Here is a 23,715-nt window from a genome sequence, read left to right on the forward strand (position 1 = left end):
TGTAGGTCAAGATTAAAGTTCTCTTTGTTTTTTATTAAGATAATGGTCCATAATAACTATTTATTAAATGTCTATCATATGTTTGAAAATTTCTAGGCACTTCAAATACCTGTTTTTGTTGATTGTTCTCTACATGATATAAGATATGCACTGGCTTAGACAAGCATTGACAATTTATGAGAAAGGAGACTGGCTCAAACACATTAAGGACAAATACAATGCAAAATTACAAAAATACAAATCCTGATAAAAACAAACGTGACCTAGGACGCGTATCTGTGGGAATATGCGCACACACGTATTATTTCACGCTACCTTCTAAACACTCAAACTATCATTCCAAGAACTGTATATATTCTAAATTCTAAATATCATATTCTAAATGAAGCCATATATGTATGAAACATGCTGAGAAACAATCTTACCTTGTCTTGGTTGTCTTTATTCTTGTAACACAGATTTCCGATCAGACGAATGAGATGAGACTTAAAGCCCTCAGCCATATTTGAGATGTCGCCCTCTGCTCTTATGCAGCCACCGCTACTGAAGATGTTTGTGGTGTCATTGCCAGCTACATGAATCAGTCGTAAAAGGTCTACAGCGAAAACAGTAAGTTTTATTTACCCTAAGAAAATTTTTGGTATTTTGTACTGACTTTCCATATACAAATCTAACTTACATTAATGGACTAAAATAAAATAAAGGTAAAGTACCTTTAATGATTAGAAAACTCTTCTTTTGCTTGAAATTTTTTCACAACTCTGGTTTTGGGGAGATAAGCCATAATGATTATCCCAACCTGGACTTTCTATTTATCCACAAAGAAAAGTTAGCTAAAAATTTTCTGCCATCTTTTTTTTTTTTTAAGATTTATTTATTTATTTGAGAGGAAGAGTATGTGTATGCGCATGCATGTGTGTGAACGAGGGGAGGGGCAGAGGGGAAGCAGACTTCCCACTGAGCCACAGAGCCTGACACGGGAGCTCGATCCCCTAGCCGGGAGATCATGACCTGAGCCGAAACCAAGAGCCGGACACCTAACGGACTGAGCCACTCAGGCGCCTTCTGCAATCTTTCTTATAAAGAGGTTTCCAATCCCAAATTCTTTATGAAGGAACTCATGTGACAACTACAGTCAGCTACATCTAAAATACAATCAATACTTATTCTGTAATGAGCCATATGACAAAAACCAAGAAGTAGGTTGATTTTTTTTTCTCACTGTCCAGGTAATCGGAAGGCAACATGTACTCTCCATAAATCTAGTCTGGCTATATTCAAAAGAGGAAAAATTATTATGCTCTATGAAATGCCTCTAGACAGCATATGAAAATAGATCATCTTCCAGAAGCTGTACTTAAGTGTTTCCACGTTATCCCATTTAATACCCTTAACAAACCTATTAAAGGCAAGTATCGGGGCGCCTGGGTGGCTCAGTGGTTAAGCGTCTGCCTTCGGCTCAGGTCATGATCCCAGAGTCCTGGGATCAAGTCCTACATCGGGCTCCTTGTTCAGCGGGGAGTCTGCTTCTCCCTCTGCCTGCCACTCCCCCTGCTTGCGTGCTCTCTCACAAATAAATAAATAAAATCTTAAAAAAAAAAAAAAAGCAAGTATCACTTTCTCAATTTTATAATGAAGAAATCAAGCTCAGAGAAGTCAGTAATTTGGCAGAGTTGGGATGACAACCCATGTCTGCCCTGGATCCAAACACACACGTTTTTCTAAAAAGATTCTGTTTCCTAGGTTTGTGGTTATTTTAATTACCACTAAAAGCACTGCACTCAAAATAAAACACTCACATGAGATTCTAAACATCTTCTATAGCTCATTGCTGACTCATCTACCCACCTCGATACAAATTCATCTTTCTTAGCATATGCATCTCCACAGTAAGTATAATCCTTTTTTAAAGGAAAAAAATAGCAAACAGTGAATAACAACACCCTAAGTATGGCTAACCACAAGGAACAGGTTCTACTTGAATTATTTTGCAAATAACTTTTTAGCAAGGATGGTATTCCAACCGATGGTTAAGAATCAAAGACATAATCACTACGTGTAAGGCACTATTCTTTGTGCCCTATAAAAGTAATAGGGAAAAATATACTTAACAAATTTGGAAAACAAATATAAAAATCCCCATCATCATTGCTGAAACTACCCCCATCACCAAACCGCCCCCATCATCACAAACCTCCCACCACGTGGCCACAACGCTACTAAGGACACATCCATGAGGTACACTCTGCTTAACAGGCAGTAGTACTCTCATCTACTGGTCAGGCAGCCGGAGTGAAACAGCAGGTCAATGGCAGAAGCCAGAGCTGGTACAAAAACACAGTGATTCTTCCCAAGAAAAAAAAATATTAAAAAAAAATCTCAAAAATAGAGCAATACAATGAAAATTAAGGATCTGTGTTTGGACTTACACTTCAGCGTGACAAGCCAAAGATTCCTTAATTACAAATAATAGCATGTGGGATAATTCACTCACCAATCACTCTTTCCAGCAAGCCAGGAAAAACCTGCAGATAGCTGAGCAGATCAGTATTAGCGGTCATTTCACACAAGACATCAAGAAGCCGAACTGTGGCCAATGCCTCCTAAAAAAAGAAAACATGACTTTCAAGTCAAGCTAAATAATTTGCAACTGTTATAAATAATGGTAAGAGAATGGAATACTACGAAAAATATTAAAGAGTTGGTGCTGGTAAAGGCAGCATCTAAAGAGAGAAAACAAAACGACCAAGAACGAAACAGATATTAAATCTGTATGTGAACAATCATTTTCACTAACAGCAACATCTGCCATCAAGAACGCGAGATTATGTGTCATTATGTGTCTTCTTGGAGCGAAGAGTCAGAAAAGTTCTTATTCAAGCAAAAATACCTTCCAACAGTGGAATAAATGTTCAAAATTACTAGCTACGTACATAACATTTATGCAAATACTTTCTTTTTAAAGCATTCCCAGCAAGCAAGTTCTACTTTAAAGATACAACTATCCCATGAAATACATAAATTTCTTGTCCACAGGAATCCTGTAAAATACTGTGGCTGAAAGAACTCTGGCTGCAAGAACATGCATTATTTCTCAGTAAATATAAACCTTTATGCAGTATCTTGCAAGGCTGGAAAAGATAACATTATTTGGAAATGTTAGTTCACATAACTACTCAAGAATTGATTATCAATGGACCAAATGAACAAAAAACCACCAGCTACCAACTATATGGTATTAGGTAATCTGAATAAAATGGTAAAATCCAATTTTGTACAGATTTTGGCCCTCATTTTTAAAGTGCACATTATTTGGCAAAATGCGGTAGATGCTATAAATTTAGGTCATAAAGAGAACATTCTTCAAAAGAAAAATAAACTACTTCTTTTTGCTAATTCTAAACATGTACTTACTAAACATGTTCTTCAGTTAGGAGATTTAAAGGTAATATTCTAATCTACCATTCTGAAATCTCAAAAGAAACCACAAGAAACAACATTTACTTTTTAAAAAATTTTTATTATTCATTCATTCATTTGTTTGTTTACTTATTTAGAAGGAGAGAGAGAGAGAATCCCAAGCAAACTCTGCACTGAGTGCAGAGCCCGACACAGGGCTTGATCCCATGACCCAGAGTCATGACTTGAGCCGAAATCAAGAGTTGGATGCTTGGGCGCCTGGGTGGCTCAGTTGGTTAGGCGACTGCCTTCGGCTCAGGTCATGATCCCGGAGTCCCTGGATCGAGTCCCGCATCGGGCTCCCTGCTCGGCAGGGAGTCTGCTTCTCCCTCTGACCCTCCCCCCTCTCATGTGCTCTCTCTCTCATTCTCTCTCTCTCAAATAAATAAATAAAAAATCTTTAAAAAAAAAAAGAGTTGGATGCTCAACTGACTGCACCACTCAGGTGCCCCACAACACACATTTTTAATGCCTTGAATCCTTAATTTTACTCTAGCTTTCACTTGCTCGTTAACAAGTTAGGGGAGATATCTAGATGAGAAGGTTGAAATCAGAGCCAAATTCAAAAGACTCTTGAGCAAACCCGTGGGCGTCGTGCATCAGCACCCTCTTCTGTGAATGGGCAGTTGCCCAGATTGTCATCTGCGGATGCCATTCCCCCTTCAAGAAGTGGCTGACTGGTTGTAGATCGGGGGCAGAACACGTGACACATGATCCTGAACACAGAAAACAAGCTGTGAGAGACGATCAGGATCATGTCGGAAGGAATCAGAAGCAACCTGAGAAGGCTCTCACTGGCCAGCAGTGGCACATTAGAAAACTAGGGAGAGGCGCACCTAGGTGGATCAGATGGCTAAGCGTCTGCCTTCTGCTCAGGTCATACCCCCGACATCGGGCTCCTGGCTCAGCGAGGAGCCTGCTTCTCCCTCTCCCTCTGCCTCTCTCCCTGCTCATGCTCTCTCTCTCTGTATCTCTGTGCCTCAAATGAATAAATAAAATCTTAAAAAAAAAAAAAAGAAAACTAGGGAGAATTACAGCTAAAATGGGTTGAAAATAAATCAAGTATCTGGGGGCGCCTGGGTGGCTAGGTTGGTTAAGTGTCCAACTCTTGGTTTTGGTTCAGGTCATGATCTCAGGGTCCTGGGATCGAGCCCCTCGTCAGGCTCCATGATCAGCAGAGAGTCTGCTTCCTCTCTCACTCTCACTCTCTCGCTCTTGCTCCTTCTCTAAATAAATAAATCTTTAAAAAATAGAAGAGAGAAAGAAATCAGGTGGTTTTAAAACTATGACATCACAATAGTGATGAAATCAAAACGGAACAACTCACTGCAGATGCCACAAAACCAATTCATTACTTTGAATATTGGTAATCAAAATGTACCTTGTATAACCTAACAGTTGACTAGGAGACGTTTCTAAATGATAAGAGTCAAAATACCACCATTTCAGAACCCCCAAAGAATGAACGGGCCCAGGTAACAATCATTTACAACGGCTAACATCACAAAAGAGACAACCAGACATTATGTGCCTCTTGATGAAAGAAAGCATGTATCATCAACAATAAAACATTACTGGGAAAAAAAGACATAAAAACCTAACCCAAATCTGAATAGCTCTCTGGAATTAATTATCAGTCACAGGAATGCAAGGAAAAGAGCAATGTGTGAAACACCACCATGAAGATAAAATCAAAATCCAAACTGCAGAAAACTCTACAGGTAAAACGACCCAGTTTCTTCAGTAAAGAACTAGCAAAAGGGAAAAGGCGGAAAAAAAGAAGAGAAGAAGGGCAAGAAAGGGGAACATATACATTAATGGATATTTGAGATACAACAACAGATTGCAATATATGGCCTTTGTTTGTATCCTGATCTGAAGAAATAAACTTGAACAAAATTATTAGATAATGGGGCAAAAATCTGAGTATTGTTTACTTGATATTATAATTATACTGCTAATTTTTTAGGTGTGCTAACTGGAGTTGACTTGGGTGTGACTCATCTTTTAAAGATACGTATAAGATAATGCACTGATGAGACATGCTGGAATTTTGCTTCAATCCAGGGCTGCTGCCGCTAGATCAAGTTGGGATCATGGATGAAACAAGAGCGGTAACGAACAGAGAGCTGCTGACGTGGGTGATGGGGTTCAGGACGCTTTTTTCGCTTAGTCTGTTTGAAATTTTCCATGATAAGAAGATAAGAATGAAAATAGAGGGTTGGAAGAGATCATGTAGATGTTTCTTTCCAGCTCCTAAATTCTATGATGTCAAATGAACTAAACCCAAAAGAACATTAATCTAGCTCCACCTAACACATTCCCAATTTTAATCATTAGAATCCTTTTATTAATAATGTGTTTCTAAGGAACATCTGGAAACCAATAATGAAAAAAAAAAAGCCAGGAAAATGATTCTCTTAAAAACTAAGAGGAATATTTGAGATGCCCTTCTAGTATTTGTAAGTATTATACAACTACAGTCATTAAATCGGGCACTGGGGAAAACAGACACAGGCACATCAAAGGAATGAGCCTCTGCAGTGGGCAGAAGAGGGGGGAAAAAAGATTAGTCTCCTGTCTCGATCATCTGTCTGGGTTAACTTTACCCTTTAGTGTCTTTGAACTATTTTACAATATTCTAAGTTGTAGAAAACTGATAATAGTGCAAATGACTCTTGTCCACAGAAACGTAGATTACTTGGGTCTGGCTGGAATGCAATTAATTACTGCCTTGTGCACAGACCACTGTTTGCATCTATGGGTCAGATCACTCCAGCATTCCTTCATCGTGTATAAACACGTGGCTCTCTGAATTCTTTGATAGCTGTTAGTATCTCACTGGTTCTCTCTGTAAAACGTCAGAAACACAGAAATGGATCCAAAAATATACAAGAATGTAATATATGACAAAGGTAGCATTAAAAATAGTGGAAAGGATGAGATCATTCACTAAATAGTATTGACACAACAATTAACAGCTAACATTTAGGGAGCACTAACTATGTACCGATCAGTGTAGTAAATGCTTACGTCAAAATACTATTCATCTTCCAGGCAGAGAAACTGGGGGACAGAGAATAAGTAACTTTTCCAAGAGCACACACCAGTAATAGAGGAAATCAGGATTCAAACCCAAGTGGTCCTTTACCAAAGATTATAGAATCTTGGATCATCAAAAGACATAATCTGGATCTATACTTCCCTCCTTGCTCAAAAAACAAATTCAGTTAAAAATGTGGACCAAATACTGAAAGAACTAGAACATACAGGTGCATATTTCCACAATCTAAGTGGAGATGGTTTTACTAAATATGTAAGAAACTTCAGAAACCATAAGGATAAAACTGGTAAGCCTAACTAGATTAAAAACAAAAATACAAACTTCTAAAAGGCTGAGAATACCATAAATAAATTCAAACAAAAAATTAACTATGGCGGGGGGGGGAGAAGTTTCCTGTATATATGACAAAAACATTAATCTTCTGAAAATGCTCATTAATAAATGTATTTTAAAAGGTAACTTAATATGAAAAACAAATGAACATGCTGGACACTGAAAACAGTTACAGAGAAATGGGCATTAAATCAGATTAGTGAAAGGCTGCAGACCCATATACTCCCATGTTCTTTTGGTATGGCATTTAGAAGTATTTCTAAACATTTTAAATAAACAGACTCTCTGACTCAGTGATTCAACGTCCAGGAATTTACAATTCCAGATTTACCTGTCCAAAATTGCAAAGATATCGAAGCTACAGCATTATCTGTAAAGGTTTGAGGAAAACCCTGGAAGCTCCTAAAGTGTACGTCGACAGAGAACAAATGAGGAAATTCCGTCTCCTCTGTCTAGTGGAATTCTGCTCCACTGTGAGGAAGAAGGAGATGAAGGCACATAATGTGTTAAATGGAAAGATGTACAAGACACTTCAGGCTAGGCGAAAAAAGAAGTTGAAGAATAAAAAAGGTAGTACTGTAAAAAAAAAAAAAAGAAGAAGAAGAAGAAACGAACAAAAAACAGGTGTATACTTACAAAAATCTCTGAGAAGAGAAGAAAAAAGTATATGATGATATGTCCATAGAAAACAGACAGGGGCTGGGCGGGAATGAGGACTTCTGTTTCACTGATTTCAGTGTGAATTTTTTTTTTTATTTAATAAGCAAATATTTAATCCCTTATCAGTCTGTGGAATGAAAGATTACCCTTTCTTATTCCACAAATATTTATTAGATACCTACTATATTAACAAATATTATAACGTAAGTTGGGGAACACAAGCAATAAAACAATGAAAAACCCACCACCGGAGGATAATTCTCGTAATAGAAGAATACGAAACTAAAGAGAATTTATTTAACTTCCAGAGGAAAGGCCAGGCTCCCTACAAGCAATAAGACTAAGGCTCAAGATAAAGCTGAACTGAACCCTAAGTCCTACAGGATAAATTGCACATTAGCACCGAAGAAAACGTTCTCAGAAACTGGAGACAAGTACACAAAAAATACCAAAGACAGAAACACATACGTGAATGTGAAATCCTCAGACTGTTTCTATTAAGGAAGACATGAAAAAAAATCCTCAGGATTTTAAAACCCAACAATTATACAAATACACAATAGATGACCCCAAGATGACAATTTTCACTCCAATATTTTGGCCACAGCATTATGAGACCCTTACTGGATATCTTGTCCTAAGAATATCACAACTGGGTAAACGCAGAGGTTTTGCTGGTCTGCTGGCTCTGGGGAGATGGAAAAGGAGGCAGGAGCAGAGAGCCCTGATCTGTGGCCTTTGCTGATTTCCACGGTAGAAATACTTCCACCATGGCCAATTTCAAGCTACAGAGAGTTCAACAGTCAGCTCACGGATATCTGAATATTTAACAACTGACTCTCAGAAGTCCGTATAGCCTGGTTTCAGTATACCACTGGGTATATGGTATATTAAATATTGGGGTTAGAGGTCTTCTTAAAAACTACTGTAGCTTTTTAAAAAACGTCTAACTTAAAGGAGAACACATATATACTAATATGCACAAGCCATGACTTTTATAGATCAACTTTTTTTTTAAGATTTTTTTATTCATTTGAGAGAGAGAGTGAGAGAGCGAGCAAGAGTGAGAGCACGAGCAGGGGGGAAGCTCAGATGGAGAGAGAGAAGCAGACTCTAGACCAAGCAGGGAGCCCGACACAGGGTTCGATCCCAGGACCCCGGGACCACGACCCGAGCCCAAGGCAGACGCCTAACCAACTGAGCCACCCAGGCGCCCGATCAATTTTTTTAAAAAGTGAACAATGAATCATGGAACAATACATCAAAAACTAATGATGCAATGAATGGTGACTAGCATAACATAATAAAATAAAATTAAAAAAAACAGTGAACTATTTGGGCTTTTCAAAAGAAAACTCTCTACAAATTTCTATTTATTAATATATAGTAATTATTCCCCTTTTAGAGAAAAAAGAAAAATATAAATTTTCCTCAATATAAAAAGTTCCATCAGGTAATTTCTTTTTACAATACTGAAGTCATCTACACCAAAAATGCCAGTGCCTTGAAAAAGCTTAAAGCTGTGGTTTAACAAGTACTAAGTTTTACCTCCTTTTCTGTTTCCTAGAGAATTAACTTTTACTTTTTTGAAGCACAGCTCACTGCTCCTCCTGCTGGAAACAGAGGCAAATCTATCTCCAGAAAGGAAAGGCATCAGTGAGTCAAGACTTGGCCTCTCCTATCACAGAAATGAGAAATAAAATACCAGCTCTGTCAGCGAGACCCAACATGGTCTGTAGGACACAGCACAGAACATCCACAGCAAAGTAACCTGGAAAAAAGGTACAGTCACAGAGAAGGAAATCTACTGTCATGGTAGAAGAGTCATAACCATGGCCCGCATTTACAGAGGAAGTTAACAGGTTTGTGGCATCACACACACAGGATCCAGGGAAATGTGAAAGGATCCAGATATAGTGGATGGAGCCCTTTCCCAGCTATTCACACCTCTCTGCCCATGGGAGTCGCTCTCCACCCATCACTCCCATCGGCACAGAAATGTTCATATCAGTGTTCTTGCAGTACAGCTGACACGCAATAAAATACATCCATCTGGAGCGTACCGTACAGAGTTTTGTCAAGGTACACAGCTATGTACCACATTTCTCTTACCCAAAACGTACCCTCATATCCTTCACAATCAAATCCACCCCTTCACTCCAGCCCCAGGTGACATCTGATCTGCTTTGTTTGTATCAGTAAGTTTCACCTTCTACAGAATTTCAGAGATGGAATCATTAAGATACATTCTCTAGTCTGGCTACTTTCAGGAGGGATGTTTGGGATTCATCTCCTCTGTTGTATCACAAACCCATTCCTTTCTACTGCTGAGTAGTATTCCAGAGAAAGAACCATTCTAACTTTAAGACAGAAGGGAAGGAAGATGGGACAGACAAAAATAAAGAGATTTCTCAAGTGTGAAGGATGTATCAATGCTTCCATCCCCTTAGTAAAGACTGGAATAATCCAGGGCGGCCTTGAGGAAAGTAAAACAAAAAAATTACTTGAAGAAGCTAGCCAGGATGGTGTATGATCGGGAATGTTTTATAACGACAGAAGAAACAAATGTTCTGGAAGGCAATTTAGAAATATAAGCTTTAAAAAACTGGATTTACCCCGGGGCTCCTGGGTGGCTCAGTTAGTTAAGTGTCCGACTCTTGATTTTGGCTCAGGTCATGACCTCAGGATCCTGAGATCAAGCCCAGCATCAGGCTCCATGCTCAGCGGGGAGTCTGCTTGAGATTCTGTCTCTTCCTCTCCATCTGGTCCTCCCCCATCTCAAGTGTGTGCACTCTGTCTCCCAAATAAATAAATAAATCTTAAAAAAGAAAAAAAACCCCACAAAACTGGATGTACCCTTAACACCCAGCAATTCCGCTCCTGGGTTAACAGTAGGGTAAGGTACAAAGATAGAACTTCAAAGACATATATTACAGCACTAACTACAGGAAACAGAAATAAGAACAACCAGAACGTCCAACTTACAGCTGGACAAATAGATTATGGCAAACTCTTCACTTCTAACGCTACACTGACTTTTTAAAAGACACTGACAATGTACTGTTTATTCATTCTGCAAATACTAAGCGCCTACTGTGTGCACAGTACTATGAACATAACAGTCAAAACTTCTACCCTCATAAAACTTACATTCAGGAGAAAAAAAAAAGAGAAACTTACAAACAGCACAGCATGAAATCATTTTTAATATATATATGTTTGTGTGTGTGTGTGTGCATGGATGCACGCATATATTTGATGTTATCTGCCTACAAAATATGTTAACTAGAATTTGTTTTCAAGTCATTAACTCTGAATGGTAGGAATGAGGGCACTGTTTTTCCTTGTCGTATTCTCTTAACTGTCCTCGTCCACGGGTGGCTTAGAAACAACAGACACTGGTGTCTCATAGTTGTGGACGCTGGAAGTCCATGATCAGGATGGCTGGGTTCTGATGAAGGCCCTCTTCCAGGCTGCAGACGGCCGACCTCTCGTTGTGTCCTCACGCAACAGACGGGGCAAGGGATTCTTGCAGGGTCTCTTTGTAAGAGCACTAAATTCCAACACTGGGGGCTCTACCCTCAAGACCTACTCACCTCCCACAGGCCCAGCCTCCTAGGACCATCACCTTGGCCATCAGATTTGCAACATATGGATTTGGAGGGGAGGAGACACAAATATTCAGTCCGTCGCAGTCCATTCATTACTTATGCAGAATTTTTTCAAGTTTTAAAAAAGAATTCTCAGAGAGGGCCTAGCTGGCTTAGAAAATCTCCCTGCTCTCTCCCATCCAAGATTCTGAAATGTGTCCTCTTACCTCATCGTCCGCATGCTGCTCAGAGGTCAATTTTAGCACCATCTTGCACTGATCCACAAAAGTGCTTGCAATCAGCTCGGCATGGCTCAAAAACACAGGGATGTCATCCTTGGTCAGTGGCTCATCCCCCACTAATTTCGCAATTACGAGGTCTAGCAGTGTAACTCTGTAAAACGTACAAGAGTTTTACATGAATAGGTAATACTGAAATCGTACAATGCTAAAAATATTGAGAGAGAGCATTTTAAGAGAATATTTTTATTTTTAAGTTTCTTACTCTGTTTATAATGTCTAGCTAGGGAAATATTTTGTGTGACTAGAATGACTCTTCATCAACTACCTATTTTTTAAAATCTTGACTTCTTTGATGTGACCTGACTACAGAAACCAGCACCTTTTCTATATGCATTCCTGTAAGCCCTTGATTTAACATTTCAGAAATGCCGTCGGATTAGGTTTTCTGACACATGAACAACGACAACAGCGAGGTTCGTGGGCTAGTAACGTTTACTCACAGCCCACTACTGGGCTAACGAACTTTCTACGCGCACGATCTCGGAGAGACAGCTACTGTCACTGGCCTGGGCTACGCTCAGCAAATACGGCTCAGTGAGGCTGACTCACCTGCCTGTAATCAGACGTGCCATGTCGGGACCCACGCACAGGACTCCACCTCTCACTGCTGGGCCACGGGCCTCAGCTCCTCACTCTACTGTCCTTCTTGTAAAGGCTGGCTTTGCTTGTTTCGTTATTTTAGTTCATAAAAACATAAGTCTGAATACCAAACCCAGGCCATTTTACATCAACACTTAAATGATCCCATAAGTATTTCTATTTAACAAACTCTTTCCTTCTCCGACAAAAAAAAAAAAATGAATCCTATACATGGTAGTCTATCCAGCATAAAACAAGCAGGATGTTTCCCAAAATCACACTGTGACTTGGGATTAAATGCGTAACTCTCATTTAAATATCTCCAAACCAGAAAGGACATGGATGCTACGCAAGTGGGGAAAATACACTTACAATAGGCACAGAGCATTTCTTACCAAACAAACAAAGAACTTGTTTACTGCTGCAAGTTTCAAGTACGAAATAAAACTATACCAAACTCTTCCTGTAGTTTTGCAAAATGGTGAAAAAGACCATCAGTCTGGAAAAATCACACACAGACCTCACTGGTTTCCAAAATTCCTAAAAGCCTCCAGTTTCTTAGAGCAATCATTAATCCAAAATAAAACAAATAATCGTCTCAATTGAGCACAAAAGAACAACAAATAGTTCAGCATTAGGATGTTTTTGTTTTCCCTCATTCACACAGAAACTTTAAAAATGAATGGGGTCCTCTCAGGCCATAAAGCCAGGCAGGACAACTTTCTGGGAACGCTAGGGAGGAGGCCACCTAAGGAACGCAAATGTCTGCTTTAAAAATACTCCTTTTAAAATGGAATAGTGTGGCAATGATTGCTAGGTATGAGAAGTCATGAGCTCTGGTTTTAGGGAATTCAGCACCTTGTGGACTATTACTCAACAGGGTGAAGAGAAAGAAGAGATCGTGAAGGAGTTGCGTGAGGTCCAAGACAGAAAAGGTAGGCCCAGCATGGTACCCAAGCTTGTCCAGCAGCAGTGGGAAGACCCTGGAGTCCCAGGGGACACTCTGAGGGAGACCTAGAAGCTGGAGCTGATAGATATGGTCAGCATAGACGCAGCCTTCCTTACAAGCTCACCGGAGGCCATCCACCCCTCGGACTTCTCCCTGCTCAGGAGCCTCACCTCTCCACTCTACTGTGTGATTGTAACATGGGACAGCTAAGCAGAGAAGTAGTGTCATCTTAAGGAAAAAATAAAAAATGAATGTTCAAAATCTAAAAATACAAATCAAGTTTAAATATCACCTGAGAATAAATTAGACTTCATTAAATGATCCTACTTATATTGTGTTCTCTGTCCATAAAAACTTCTGGGGGCTCCCATTATTAGGGAGTGGGTCCAACAATTTGGGGCCATCCCGACCCGAGTCCCCATCAAACTCTCCAACTCCCTCTACTTAGAGCCACCATCAAAAACCATCCTTCTGGTCAAATACAGGAATCACGTGTGGGACACACCACACCAGTAGGAAACTGTTTTCAAATTCATTTATTTTAATGGCGCATTACATTTGCCGCCTCCATTTGCAAGCCAGAAACCGTATGTGTGTTGAAAGTTGAAACGTCCTGCAGAATCTGGGAAAATGGGACATGATGTGGAATGTCTTACTTCTTGCAGCTGTGTGGGAACCACACTAAATCCTTCCTTGAAAAGGTAACAGAATACAAGTGCTATTCACTCATGTATTTATTCACTCAGAAGTGAAGGATGAAAAAGCAAGAGACCTAGTTGAAGAGGTCAGGGACTAGCTGTCTACAGTCACACATCGGTGTGAAAGTCCTGCGTCCTTAAACCCCGGAATCCTCACTCGGGTCTGCCTTAAGCTACCAGACACACCCCTCAATTCAGATTCGAGCTTCTAGGATTTTCTCCCTCAACCACCGGCTGTCATTCACAATCTTTCTGATCCACTTCTGATTAAATAGTTACACAGTCTCTCCTCAAAATGAGGATTCCTGTTTCATAAAAAAAAAAAAAAAAAAGCAATATATATACATATGAAGAATTTTAAGGGAAAATTCTATAGCAAAATTTTTATTTGAAAGTTATGCTTAAATTAATGCAGGCTACAATTTTAATAGCCTCGCCTGCGCCGTCCAGAAATAGGAAGTTTGTTATGAGAGGACTGGAGTGAGGGTCAAAGGAGGATGGGGGACACGTGGGTGAGCAAGGTTTATGAGCAGGGCATGAAATAATACTCTCTAATTCTAGAAATAAAATGTAATTCAAATTTCAGGACTGAGAGCTCCAACGAACCATGAATTCACATTTGGACTCTCCACATATACGATCTGTTGAATGATATGCCCACAAAGGCCAAACCTTTCATTAACCTGAACAAGCTAACCGAGACACAGGCACAAAGCTGTGGCTGAATTAATCTCACTAGTCCTTTAATAAGGCACAGAGGTAAGAAATTCTTGTGTTGTGGGGAAGAAGATCACTGATTTTGGCATCCGACAGACTGAGTTCGAACATTCCTCCAGCTACCTCTATAACCCGGGGCAAACACCCGAACCTGCAAAACCGCAGATCCCAGTGGGGCAGACGGCAAGAATAACACCCATTTCCCAGGGTCTCTGGAGGATGAAATGAAACGGCTGTAAGATGCCACCTGGAGGAAGAGACAAGGTGGCAGAGCGGCAGGACTAACAGCAGCGGTGGTGACGGGGGCGGGGGGGGGGGGGGGGGGAGGACCAGCGGCAGAAGCACAGAGGCAGAACTAGCAACTCATTCACTTGGTGATAATCCCGCACCAGGCACTGCCTCCTCATAGATTTCAATCAGTTACGGCAATTTCATGGGGCGGCTACTGTTCTTATCCTCATTCTCAGATGGACCAGAGTTCCACAAGAACAGGTAACTTACCCAAAGCCATGAGCCACAGAACTACCTCTGCTGTTCACTACTCTGCTATACAGATTATAAGCCTGAGAACCACCCAAGCGTTTTCCAAGAGCAGCTAGGTTTAATCTAATAATACTGCAATTCATTGGGAAGGAGGACCAGAAAATCGTATAAACGCAGACTCTCATTTCTGCTGAGTCAACCATGTGAACTGATTTTGACTCCATATCCTAAACTTCTCACCAAGTAGTCTGGAGTCAATGAGTGGTGACATTCCAAGCACTTTCCCTCCGGAGCCACCCACACTGTCCCTGTGATGCCCCTGGGACCGCCAACAGGCACTTAGTGAACACACTACCTGTTTTACTGACTGACCCTCAAATGTGTAAACCTGGCAGCCCTTAACCCAACTGGACATTCTAACTGAGCAGGTGGGGCCACAGCCTGGGCATTCCTCAGGCGATTCTGATGTGTGCTCCCAAAAGCACCACAGTGTCTCCACAGGGGTCTCTAGTGAAGTTCCTCATCTGAACCACAGAACACAGAGAATGTTCTCAGTTCTCACAAACAAGGCATGCAGCACCACTCCAGGTGCATAGAAAAGAAGTTAATTCATTACATATCCCTGTTGAGAAAAACTCTAATCTTTTCAATCCTATTAATCTGCAAACTCACAACTGTGAACACAGAATTACCCATAACTGCCTGAAAAGGAGTCAACAGGGAACCCAAGAGCTCTACTTGACTGCAGACTCAGTGCTCCTGCCAAGACCCCCTTCCCCTCCTCCCTGCGCCCTCCCCCGCCACACACCAGCACACACACCCATCAGCACTGAACTCGTCAGGCCCCCCAGCCAATCGTTTGAGTCAGTCACCACAAGAAGCTCACAGGCTCTGACAAGGGCCTAAAAGCATGAGTCTAAGGTGACCCCTGAACACCACAGGGTCAGTCAAAAATCCATGTTATCACTTTTGACTCCCCAAAAACTTAACTACTAATAGCCGACTGTTGACCGGAAGCCTTACGGTAACGTCAGTTGATTAACACGTATTTTGTATGCTGTATGTATTATATACTGTGTTTTTACAATAAAGTAAGCTAGAGGGAAGAAAATGTCTTTAAGAAAATCATAAGAAAGAAGGCTGCCTAGGTGGCTCAGTCAGTTAAATGTCTGACTGTTGGTTTCACCTTAGGTCATGATCTCAGGGATGTGAGATCGAGCCCTACGTTGGGCTCTGTGCTCAGTGCGGAGTCTGCTTGAGGTTCTCTCTCCCTCTCCCTCTGCCCCACCCCTGCTCACGCACACCGGCGCTCTCTCTAAAATAAAATAAAATGAATAAATAAAATCTTTAAAAAAAGAAAGTCAGAAGGAAGAGAAAATGTATTTACAGGACTGTACTTATTTAAAAAATCTGCACATAAGTGGACCTGCGCAGTTCACACCCACGTTGCTCAAGGGTCGGCTGTACATTCACCAGAAGGAGAGGCAGTGAGTGGCCAGGACACTGCAGGCAGAGAAAAGGACATCCGCAAAACCATGAGATTACAGGGAAGGCCTTGAGAACCGAAAGAAGTTCTGTGTCGCCATAATGTGGTAACTGAGAGCAGGGGAAAGGGGCTGGAGATGAAGCTGCCTGGTAAAGGCCTCACACGCCACACCACTCAGGACACACGAGGCGGCACCCACAGCAAGGTGCTGCCCGAGACGCAGGCAGCAGAAGGGGACTTGAGGGCTTTGAGGTTCCCACCTCGGTAGATGGCATTCCAGGAGTCAGTGCACTAACTGGACAGACCTTTTCACGAGTAAGAAAATTCATTCACTTTCTCGTGTTTTCATCTAAACGACTTTTTCTGGCACCCTGACGTGCCAAGCACCATCTGGGAACATGGCCACCCCGGGAGAAAAAGATGGAGCCCGTGCCCTCGCAGGGCCAACAGCCCAACGGCAGGGTCACACAAGCAGCATGCAGGTGTGCAACACACTACAATGCACGACAAATGACGCGAAGAAACAAAAGCACTTCTCCTTGGGAAGAAAAGTCAAGAGGGGCCGTGGCACGTGAACAGACGCTGCACGAAGGGGAGCAGTGGCTACAACGTCTTTGTAAGTAAAAATGGAAAATGTTTAGTCTGGCATCTTCATTTGGTTACGTGATAGAGCACTTTAAAAACAGATCCTTCGACAGGAATATGGAAAATGTAAAACTGAATATTAAAAATACAACTCAACTGTGTATCATTCTTCTTGCGTGCGGGTATTCCTTACTGCAGAGCTGCTTCCCAAGTGATAGCACTGCTCTTCATGTCACTAATTTTAGGTCAAAAAACTACAAATAATTCTTTTTCTGCAACAGAAGTATGCATATGGGGGGGGCCCACTGGATTTATAAACATGGCATTTAAACTGACTTTAAAAGCTCGAACTTTCCTTTTCGTTGAAGCTACTAAAGAAGAAATCCCACTTAACGAGACTACAAAGGAGTGTAAAAGCTTAATTATTTGGAAGCCACACAGATAGTAAGAATTTCAAAACCACAGCAATTATAAAAATTGTGACTACAATCAAAAGATTAACATTTTTTAAAGTTTTTGATCATTAGATCCGTGATTTCAAAGTAAGTTTTATTTTTCCTAAGGCAACATTCCCAATAAGGCTAGGGAACACATGAGCTATGGGAGTCATCCAGAGCGCTGCAAATCATGCCACTCCATCCTCTAATCTTACAGGCCGAGAAACTGAATCCGAACACAGTAAAAGGCCCGGCTACGGTCAGAGACAGAACTACCATCACTAGGAGGCAGGGAGCCATGGTCTCCGTGCTCGGCGGGCACTGCTCTTCCCACTACAATAGCAGGGAGATCACAGACGGGTACCCAGTCTTCGTCTGAAATACCTATGGGAAAACTACACGTTGAGTGGGGCATGTCCCAAATCATTACACCAGTGATGTGAACACAAAAGCACGTTTCAAATATGCAACTGCAATCCAAGGACAGGCATAACATTTTGTTCTTAACGTTTCTGAGTTTGCCTTTACTGAATAATGGCGCCAACCTGGATCGTGCAGCCCCACGTAAATCATTGCCTGCTGTGGCTAAGCTGTAATGTTAACCAACCAATTTAAAACCATTACTGACACAGAAACATGTATTTAGAGATTTTGTGCCAACTAAGAAACCACACAGTTTCTCAGTCATGTGTACAGGATACTCTGTATGGAATGCTAAATACTCAAAACCACACTGGTTTTTGGGGTTACCTTTCTTGATTGCTCATTTTGGCATACATCGCTTTCACCAATTCCGGGCTCTTCAGAAAGTGGTCTGTAATAATCAAGAACCTAAGAAAAAAAGGAGGAGAAAGTGTGGTTACTAGAAACATAGTAAAATGGACATGGCCTTATCTACTTTATGGGCATTGTACACATAAAAGTACTTCTTTTTATTGAACTTTTGATGTGCTGTAATCTTAAAATGTTCTAAGAGGTTCACATACTATTTTTCCATTAGCGGCTAAAAGAAAATAAAAACCCTCAAAATAGGTTTCTCCAATTTTACTTCAGAGATATTTATTGAAATGATTCAAATGTATTCAACTATAGGTCTTACCTAAGTTCCATTTTAACTATAAAATGAAATTTAGCTACAAGTTCAGGTATAAACCGAAACCATATTAAACTGTTCTACTCAGAAGGTTAAGTGCTAAAATTAACTAGAGAAATGGACATGTCACACGTTTTATTTAAATGTATGCCAACAACCTGGTAATGCATACTGGCTTGATTACCTTGTCTGTAAGAGCTCTCGAGTTACCAAGAAAACATCCTCATTGTCAAGCAATGCACTCATCTAAACTCAAAGATCAACTTATGGAAACCCTGAGGCAAAGATTATAAGCGTATTTCTTTAAAGTACCACTGTGACAACTAAAAAGATTGAATAGTATTATTAATTAATTCTGAATCATATTGGCCAGAGGGCATCTGCAGGCTTAAGAACTAAAGAATATACTGTTTATAATCAACGTTATAGCATAAGAGTGACTGTAAAGCATTAAATATATTTATGAACACAGTTTATTTAACCACTTAACAAAAAATATAATGAAAGTATGTGTTTCAGTATGTAACCAAATGAACCATATTAACTACCACAACACACTCCACTCATATAAAAACAAAATCTAAACATGTGTTCTATTTCTTCCACAGCCCTCAAAATAACTGATCAGCACTTTTTTTTTTAAGATTTTATTTATTTATCTGACAGAGAGACACAGCGAGAGAGGGAACACAAGCAGGGGGAGTGGGAGAGGGAGAAGCAGGCTTCCCGCCGAGCAGGGAGCCCGATGTGGGGCCCGATCCCAGGACCCTGGGATCATGACCCGAGCCGAAAGGCAGATACCCAATGAATGAGCCACCCAGGCACCCCTGATCAGCATTTTGATATAAGATATTTCTAGTAATAATGGATATACAGAAAATTCTCAAACAGTTCTCATACCAGTTTGGGTAGGTCATTAAACTGCAACAACAGAAATTCATGCATTTTAAGCCAGGTACACAAAAGTGATCCTAAAACTCATTCATGATTTAGCTTTCTGGAGCTCAAAACATTTTCCCAGAAGAACGTTCATTCAAAAATGTAATGTTCCAGGGCACCTGGGTGGCTCAGTTGGTTGAGCATCAGACTCTTTCCGCTCAGGTCATGATCTCAGGGTAGTGAGATGGAGCCCTGCATCAGGCTCCGCACTGGGCGTGGAGCCTGCTTAAGATTCTCTCTCTCTCTCTCTCTGCCCCTCCCTCCCTGTGCTCGCTTGATCACTCAAAAAACAGACAAATAATAATGATAAATAAAAAGTATTTTTTTTTTAAAAACCCACAATGTTTCAAAACTGTGCTAGGAGCTAGATCACAATCCATATTCCAAAATGCTAACAGTGGAGAAAAGCCCACACATAGAGAATTAGACAAAAATGTCTCAGGGGCAACACACATAAACTTTGTAGAGTAGAGAAATAACAAAGTTGATCTAACCAGAGGGCCAAGGCAGGACGCTCAGGACGCCGAAGGAGGTGTTCTGTGAGTCCCTCATTGAAGGGGGACATGGAAAAACAGGATATCAGCGCACTCAGGGAACTATACCTAGGCAAACACGAGGAGGGTTTGAAGAAGGATTCAGGACCAAAAGCTTCCATCCTGGAATGCAACTGGCCCCCAGCTGTGGGCCCTCCCGTCCCTCAGCCAAGGTTCCATGACGACTATGCCCTCCTTCATGACACCAGCCAGTGTGCTCTTTCTTTCTTTTTGATCAATCTTTGTTGATCTTCTTAAAAGAACCAACCTAGCCTTGGTTAATTTTTTCTATTGATTTCTGTTTCCTGGGTCACTGTTTTCAGCCCTGGTCTCGTATCAATTGCTTCTTTCTGTTTACTCAGGTTATTCTGTGCTCTCGTCTACCTTCAGAAAGTAGAACCTTCATGGAGGTCACTGCTTTTAGACCTTTCTTCTTTTCTGGTAGAAACATTTAAAGCTATACATTTCCCTCCAAGCACTGCTTTAGCTTTATCCCACAAATTCTGTATTTTCATTATCCTTCAGTTCAAAAGACTGTTTAATTTGACCTATGATTTCTTCTTTGACAAACTGATTCTTTAGATGAGCTAATTTCCAAAAACTTGGAATTTTTCTCAATATTGTCTGATTACGGTTCTCTAATGTAAGGTCACTGTAGTCAAAGACCACACACTCTGTATGTTCTCAATCCTTTTTGTATATTTATTGAGACTTTTTATAGCCCAGATTATGGTCGATCTTGGTGAACATTACACATGCAGCTGAAAAGAAAGTGGATTCTGCAAGTGCAGAGATAATGCTCCTACAACATCACTCAGTAAAGATGGTTCTGAGATCATCTACCTCTACACTGACATTCAATGGCTGAAGAGTGTGAAAATCTCCCAACTATCACTTCCAATTCCAGGCATAATGGACTAACAACTTACCCTCCTACCTCAAACAACTATGAAAGCAGGCAAAATATATGAAACAACAGTTTTCAGACAATAAACAATAGGCCCAAGTCAATCAGGTTGTGGAAATAAAAGGCACTTTGGCAAATTTCCTCTTAAACAAACAAAATATTCTAACGCGTGTGTGATAAATGTGACTTGATCAGTATGTTTATAAAATCCTTAAGGCCTAATAGCAGATAGAGACACACTCAGAAGGAAGCAAGAGGTGGAACCTGAGTTGAAAAGGTTTCCAGGTACATGGGGCGGCGAGGGTGAAAGCGATGGGGAAGGGCAGAGGAGAGACGGGTCACAGCCATTCTGGTGCTCGGCCGATGTGACCATCAACAGCATCTAGAGCAGAAAGGAAAGTGGATCCACACTTTGACCTTTATACCAAGAAAAAGCGCAAGCAGATCAAACACCTAAACCTCAAAACTGAAATGATACAATACTGGACAAAAACCTTAGTAGAACAAAGATCTTTATAGCTATTCCCAAAAATCTACAGGACATAAAAAAGACTGACAATTTCATCTGCGAAAACATCAGAAATTTTTATATACCAAAAAAAGCCACATGCAAAGTCAAAAGACAAAGAAGTGAGAAAGAACATTTGCATTTTATTTCACACAAAGGACTACTGGCCCTAATTTAGAAAATATTCCTACATATAGATAAGGATAAGACTGACATCCAAATGGAAAAATGGGTAAAGAAAACAAGAATGTACATAAAAATAAAAATAAAAATCCAACAGTCTGAGAGCACACTCTGTTAGCAATAACGGAGGAAACCAGGTCCTCTGCAGTGGCCAAGAAGACTATATATTGATACAAAAGCTACAAACGACTACTCAGCAGTATTTGTTAGAATATAAAAAAGCATGTTCCCTTTGACCCAGTGATTGCACTTACGAGTTATCGGACAATCATACCTGCCCACGTGCAATATAACATACGTATGAACAAGGCTATTCCCTGCCACATTCTGTAGTTATGGAACACGGGGAACCTAAATGTTCACCAATAAGGAACTGATTAAATAAATCACAGTATATTCACACAGCAGAAGATAAAGAGAAAGTTCTTTATATACTTATATGGAAAGATCTCGAAAATAAACCATTTGGTTAAAAAAGCAAGAGGCTCAGGGGCGTGTGGGTGACTCGGTCAGTTGAGCCTCCAACTCTTGGTTTTGGCTCAGGTCATGGTCTCAGGGTCCTGGGATTGAACCCCACATCGGGCTCCATGCTCGTCATGGAGTCTGCTTGAGATTCTCTTTCCTTCTCCCTCTACCCCTCCCCCTGCTCACACACTCACTCTAAATAAATAAATAAAATCTTTTAAATACATACATATATAAATTTTTTAAAAAAGCAAGAGGCTCAACAGTGTGTTGAGAAGCAAGCAAGCAGCTCACCTGCTCAGGGAACAGGGATGGAGGAACTAGGGGGATGGCTGGGAGGCAAACTAAGCTTTCTGATACTTGAACCATATGAGTGTATTATCTATCAAAGAATTAAATATGTAATTTAAGCATATCCTGGAAAATTCCTCTCAAGTTTATTTCTGCTTCATAGACATCCTGCTAAGGAGTGAAAGTATGGCCGTCTCCGGTGGGACATCATCTGGTGGCCCTGGCAGCTCAGTGGAGAACTCAGATATGTTTCATCTTACCGGAAGCTATTTCTGGGCAGACATATTTAAACTACTACTAACAAAATAGCAAATACTGTATCCTGTTTACTGTGAGCCCAGCACCATCTAAGGAATAGCTTAGTACATAAAACATGGTGTGTGTTTTTCTTCAAAGCATTCATCTGGCACATTATACATTTATTGGGGAGGGGGGTGCTCATGATCTGTCTCTCACCAAAACGTAATGTCCGAATTTTCGATCTCCAGTGCCATGAACAGCACCTGGAACACTTCAAACACTCAATCAGTGATCAGGGACTTAATTAGTTTATGGTCAAAGTGAGCATTTTAAGTTTTCTGGGTTTCCTACAAGCCTGCGCAGAGTAGGGGTGGTTTCTACCTCAGGAGTTCTCCAAGATAAAAGGGCATTGGATCCTCAGGAAAAGGGCAATTTTTCCTTGCACGGAGCCCAAAGCCCCTCCTCCTGTGCCACAGGGGACAGCCGTCTCCATAGCATCCTCGTGGCAGGCCCAAAATAAGTCAGAACAAAGCTGCTTCGGCACCGCTCCTCAGTGTGAGCCAGGCCCTGAACCAGGGAGATACACATGGGAACTCAGATCAGCAGATCAACCCAGGAAAAACTTTGATGTGTGCCTACAGAAGCACGGATTGCTCATTTTTCAGAGTTTTTGAGTTACTCAGGTAAGTACTGGGTGGCAATGACACAAAGCTCATATGTCACTGGGTTACCAGTCAAATGCAAAAAAAAAGTCACCAGAGCTGAATACGGGCTCATTCGCCTTAACCAAAAATAATTAAAAATGCAAAGCCATCAGAGCCAAGGGCAAGAATGACATATTCCCGTGTGCTACGTAGAAGTGCCACCATTCAAGGCTCAGAGCGACAGCACTACAGACGACGCTGTCAGCCAACACTCCTCGTGCCAAACCAACCATTCCAGTGGCTTCGGTGCGCCTTTAAACACACGGGACGTGAAGCTCAGAAGCCTGGAAACGTCTAATCTAAATCAGTCCCTTCATTCGAGAAATAAGGACATACAGAAAGAGAGGCCCACAGAGGTTGAGTGTCCTGGGGAAGGTCCCCCCATTACCTAAAAGTCAAGATGAGTGCTCCACCTCTAACTTCCATGGTTCCACGATTCCTCTCAAAATGCTCTTTACAGAGCTTGCCCTTTGCTCAAGCAGCCCTTCTGGAAAGAAGTTTCAGGGGAAC

The 23,715-nt window shown here is 41.0% G+C and overlaps 1 protein-coding gene across 1 annotated transcript in view; it reads right to left on the reverse strand.

Moving 5' to 3' along the window:
- The window catches only part of ATXN10 (ataxin 10), a 163,116-nt gene that overhangs the window by 91,863 nt on the left and 47,538 nt on the right, over positions 1-23,715 (reverse strand). Inside the window, exons 6-9 of the mRNA XM_021687462.1 lie at positions 18,093-18,173; positions 11,334-11,499; positions 2,495-2,603; positions 426-595 (exon numbers count right to left, since the gene is read on the reverse strand). Of these exons, the coding sequence (XP_021543137.1) occupies positions 426-595; positions 2,495-2,603; positions 11,334-11,499; positions 18,093-18,173 (526 nt within the window). The remainder of the gene's footprint in view (positions 1-425; positions 596-2,494; positions 2,604-11,333; positions 11,500-18,092; positions 18,174-23,715) is intronic.

The sequence above is a fragment of the Neomonachus schauinslandi genome, chromosome 5, assembly GCF_002201575.2.
Source record: "Neomonachus schauinslandi chromosome 5, ASM220157v2, whole genome shotgun sequence".
In the NCBI taxonomy this organism is placed as follows: Eukaryota; Metazoa; Chordata; class Mammalia; order Carnivora; family Phocidae; genus Neomonachus; species Neomonachus schauinslandi.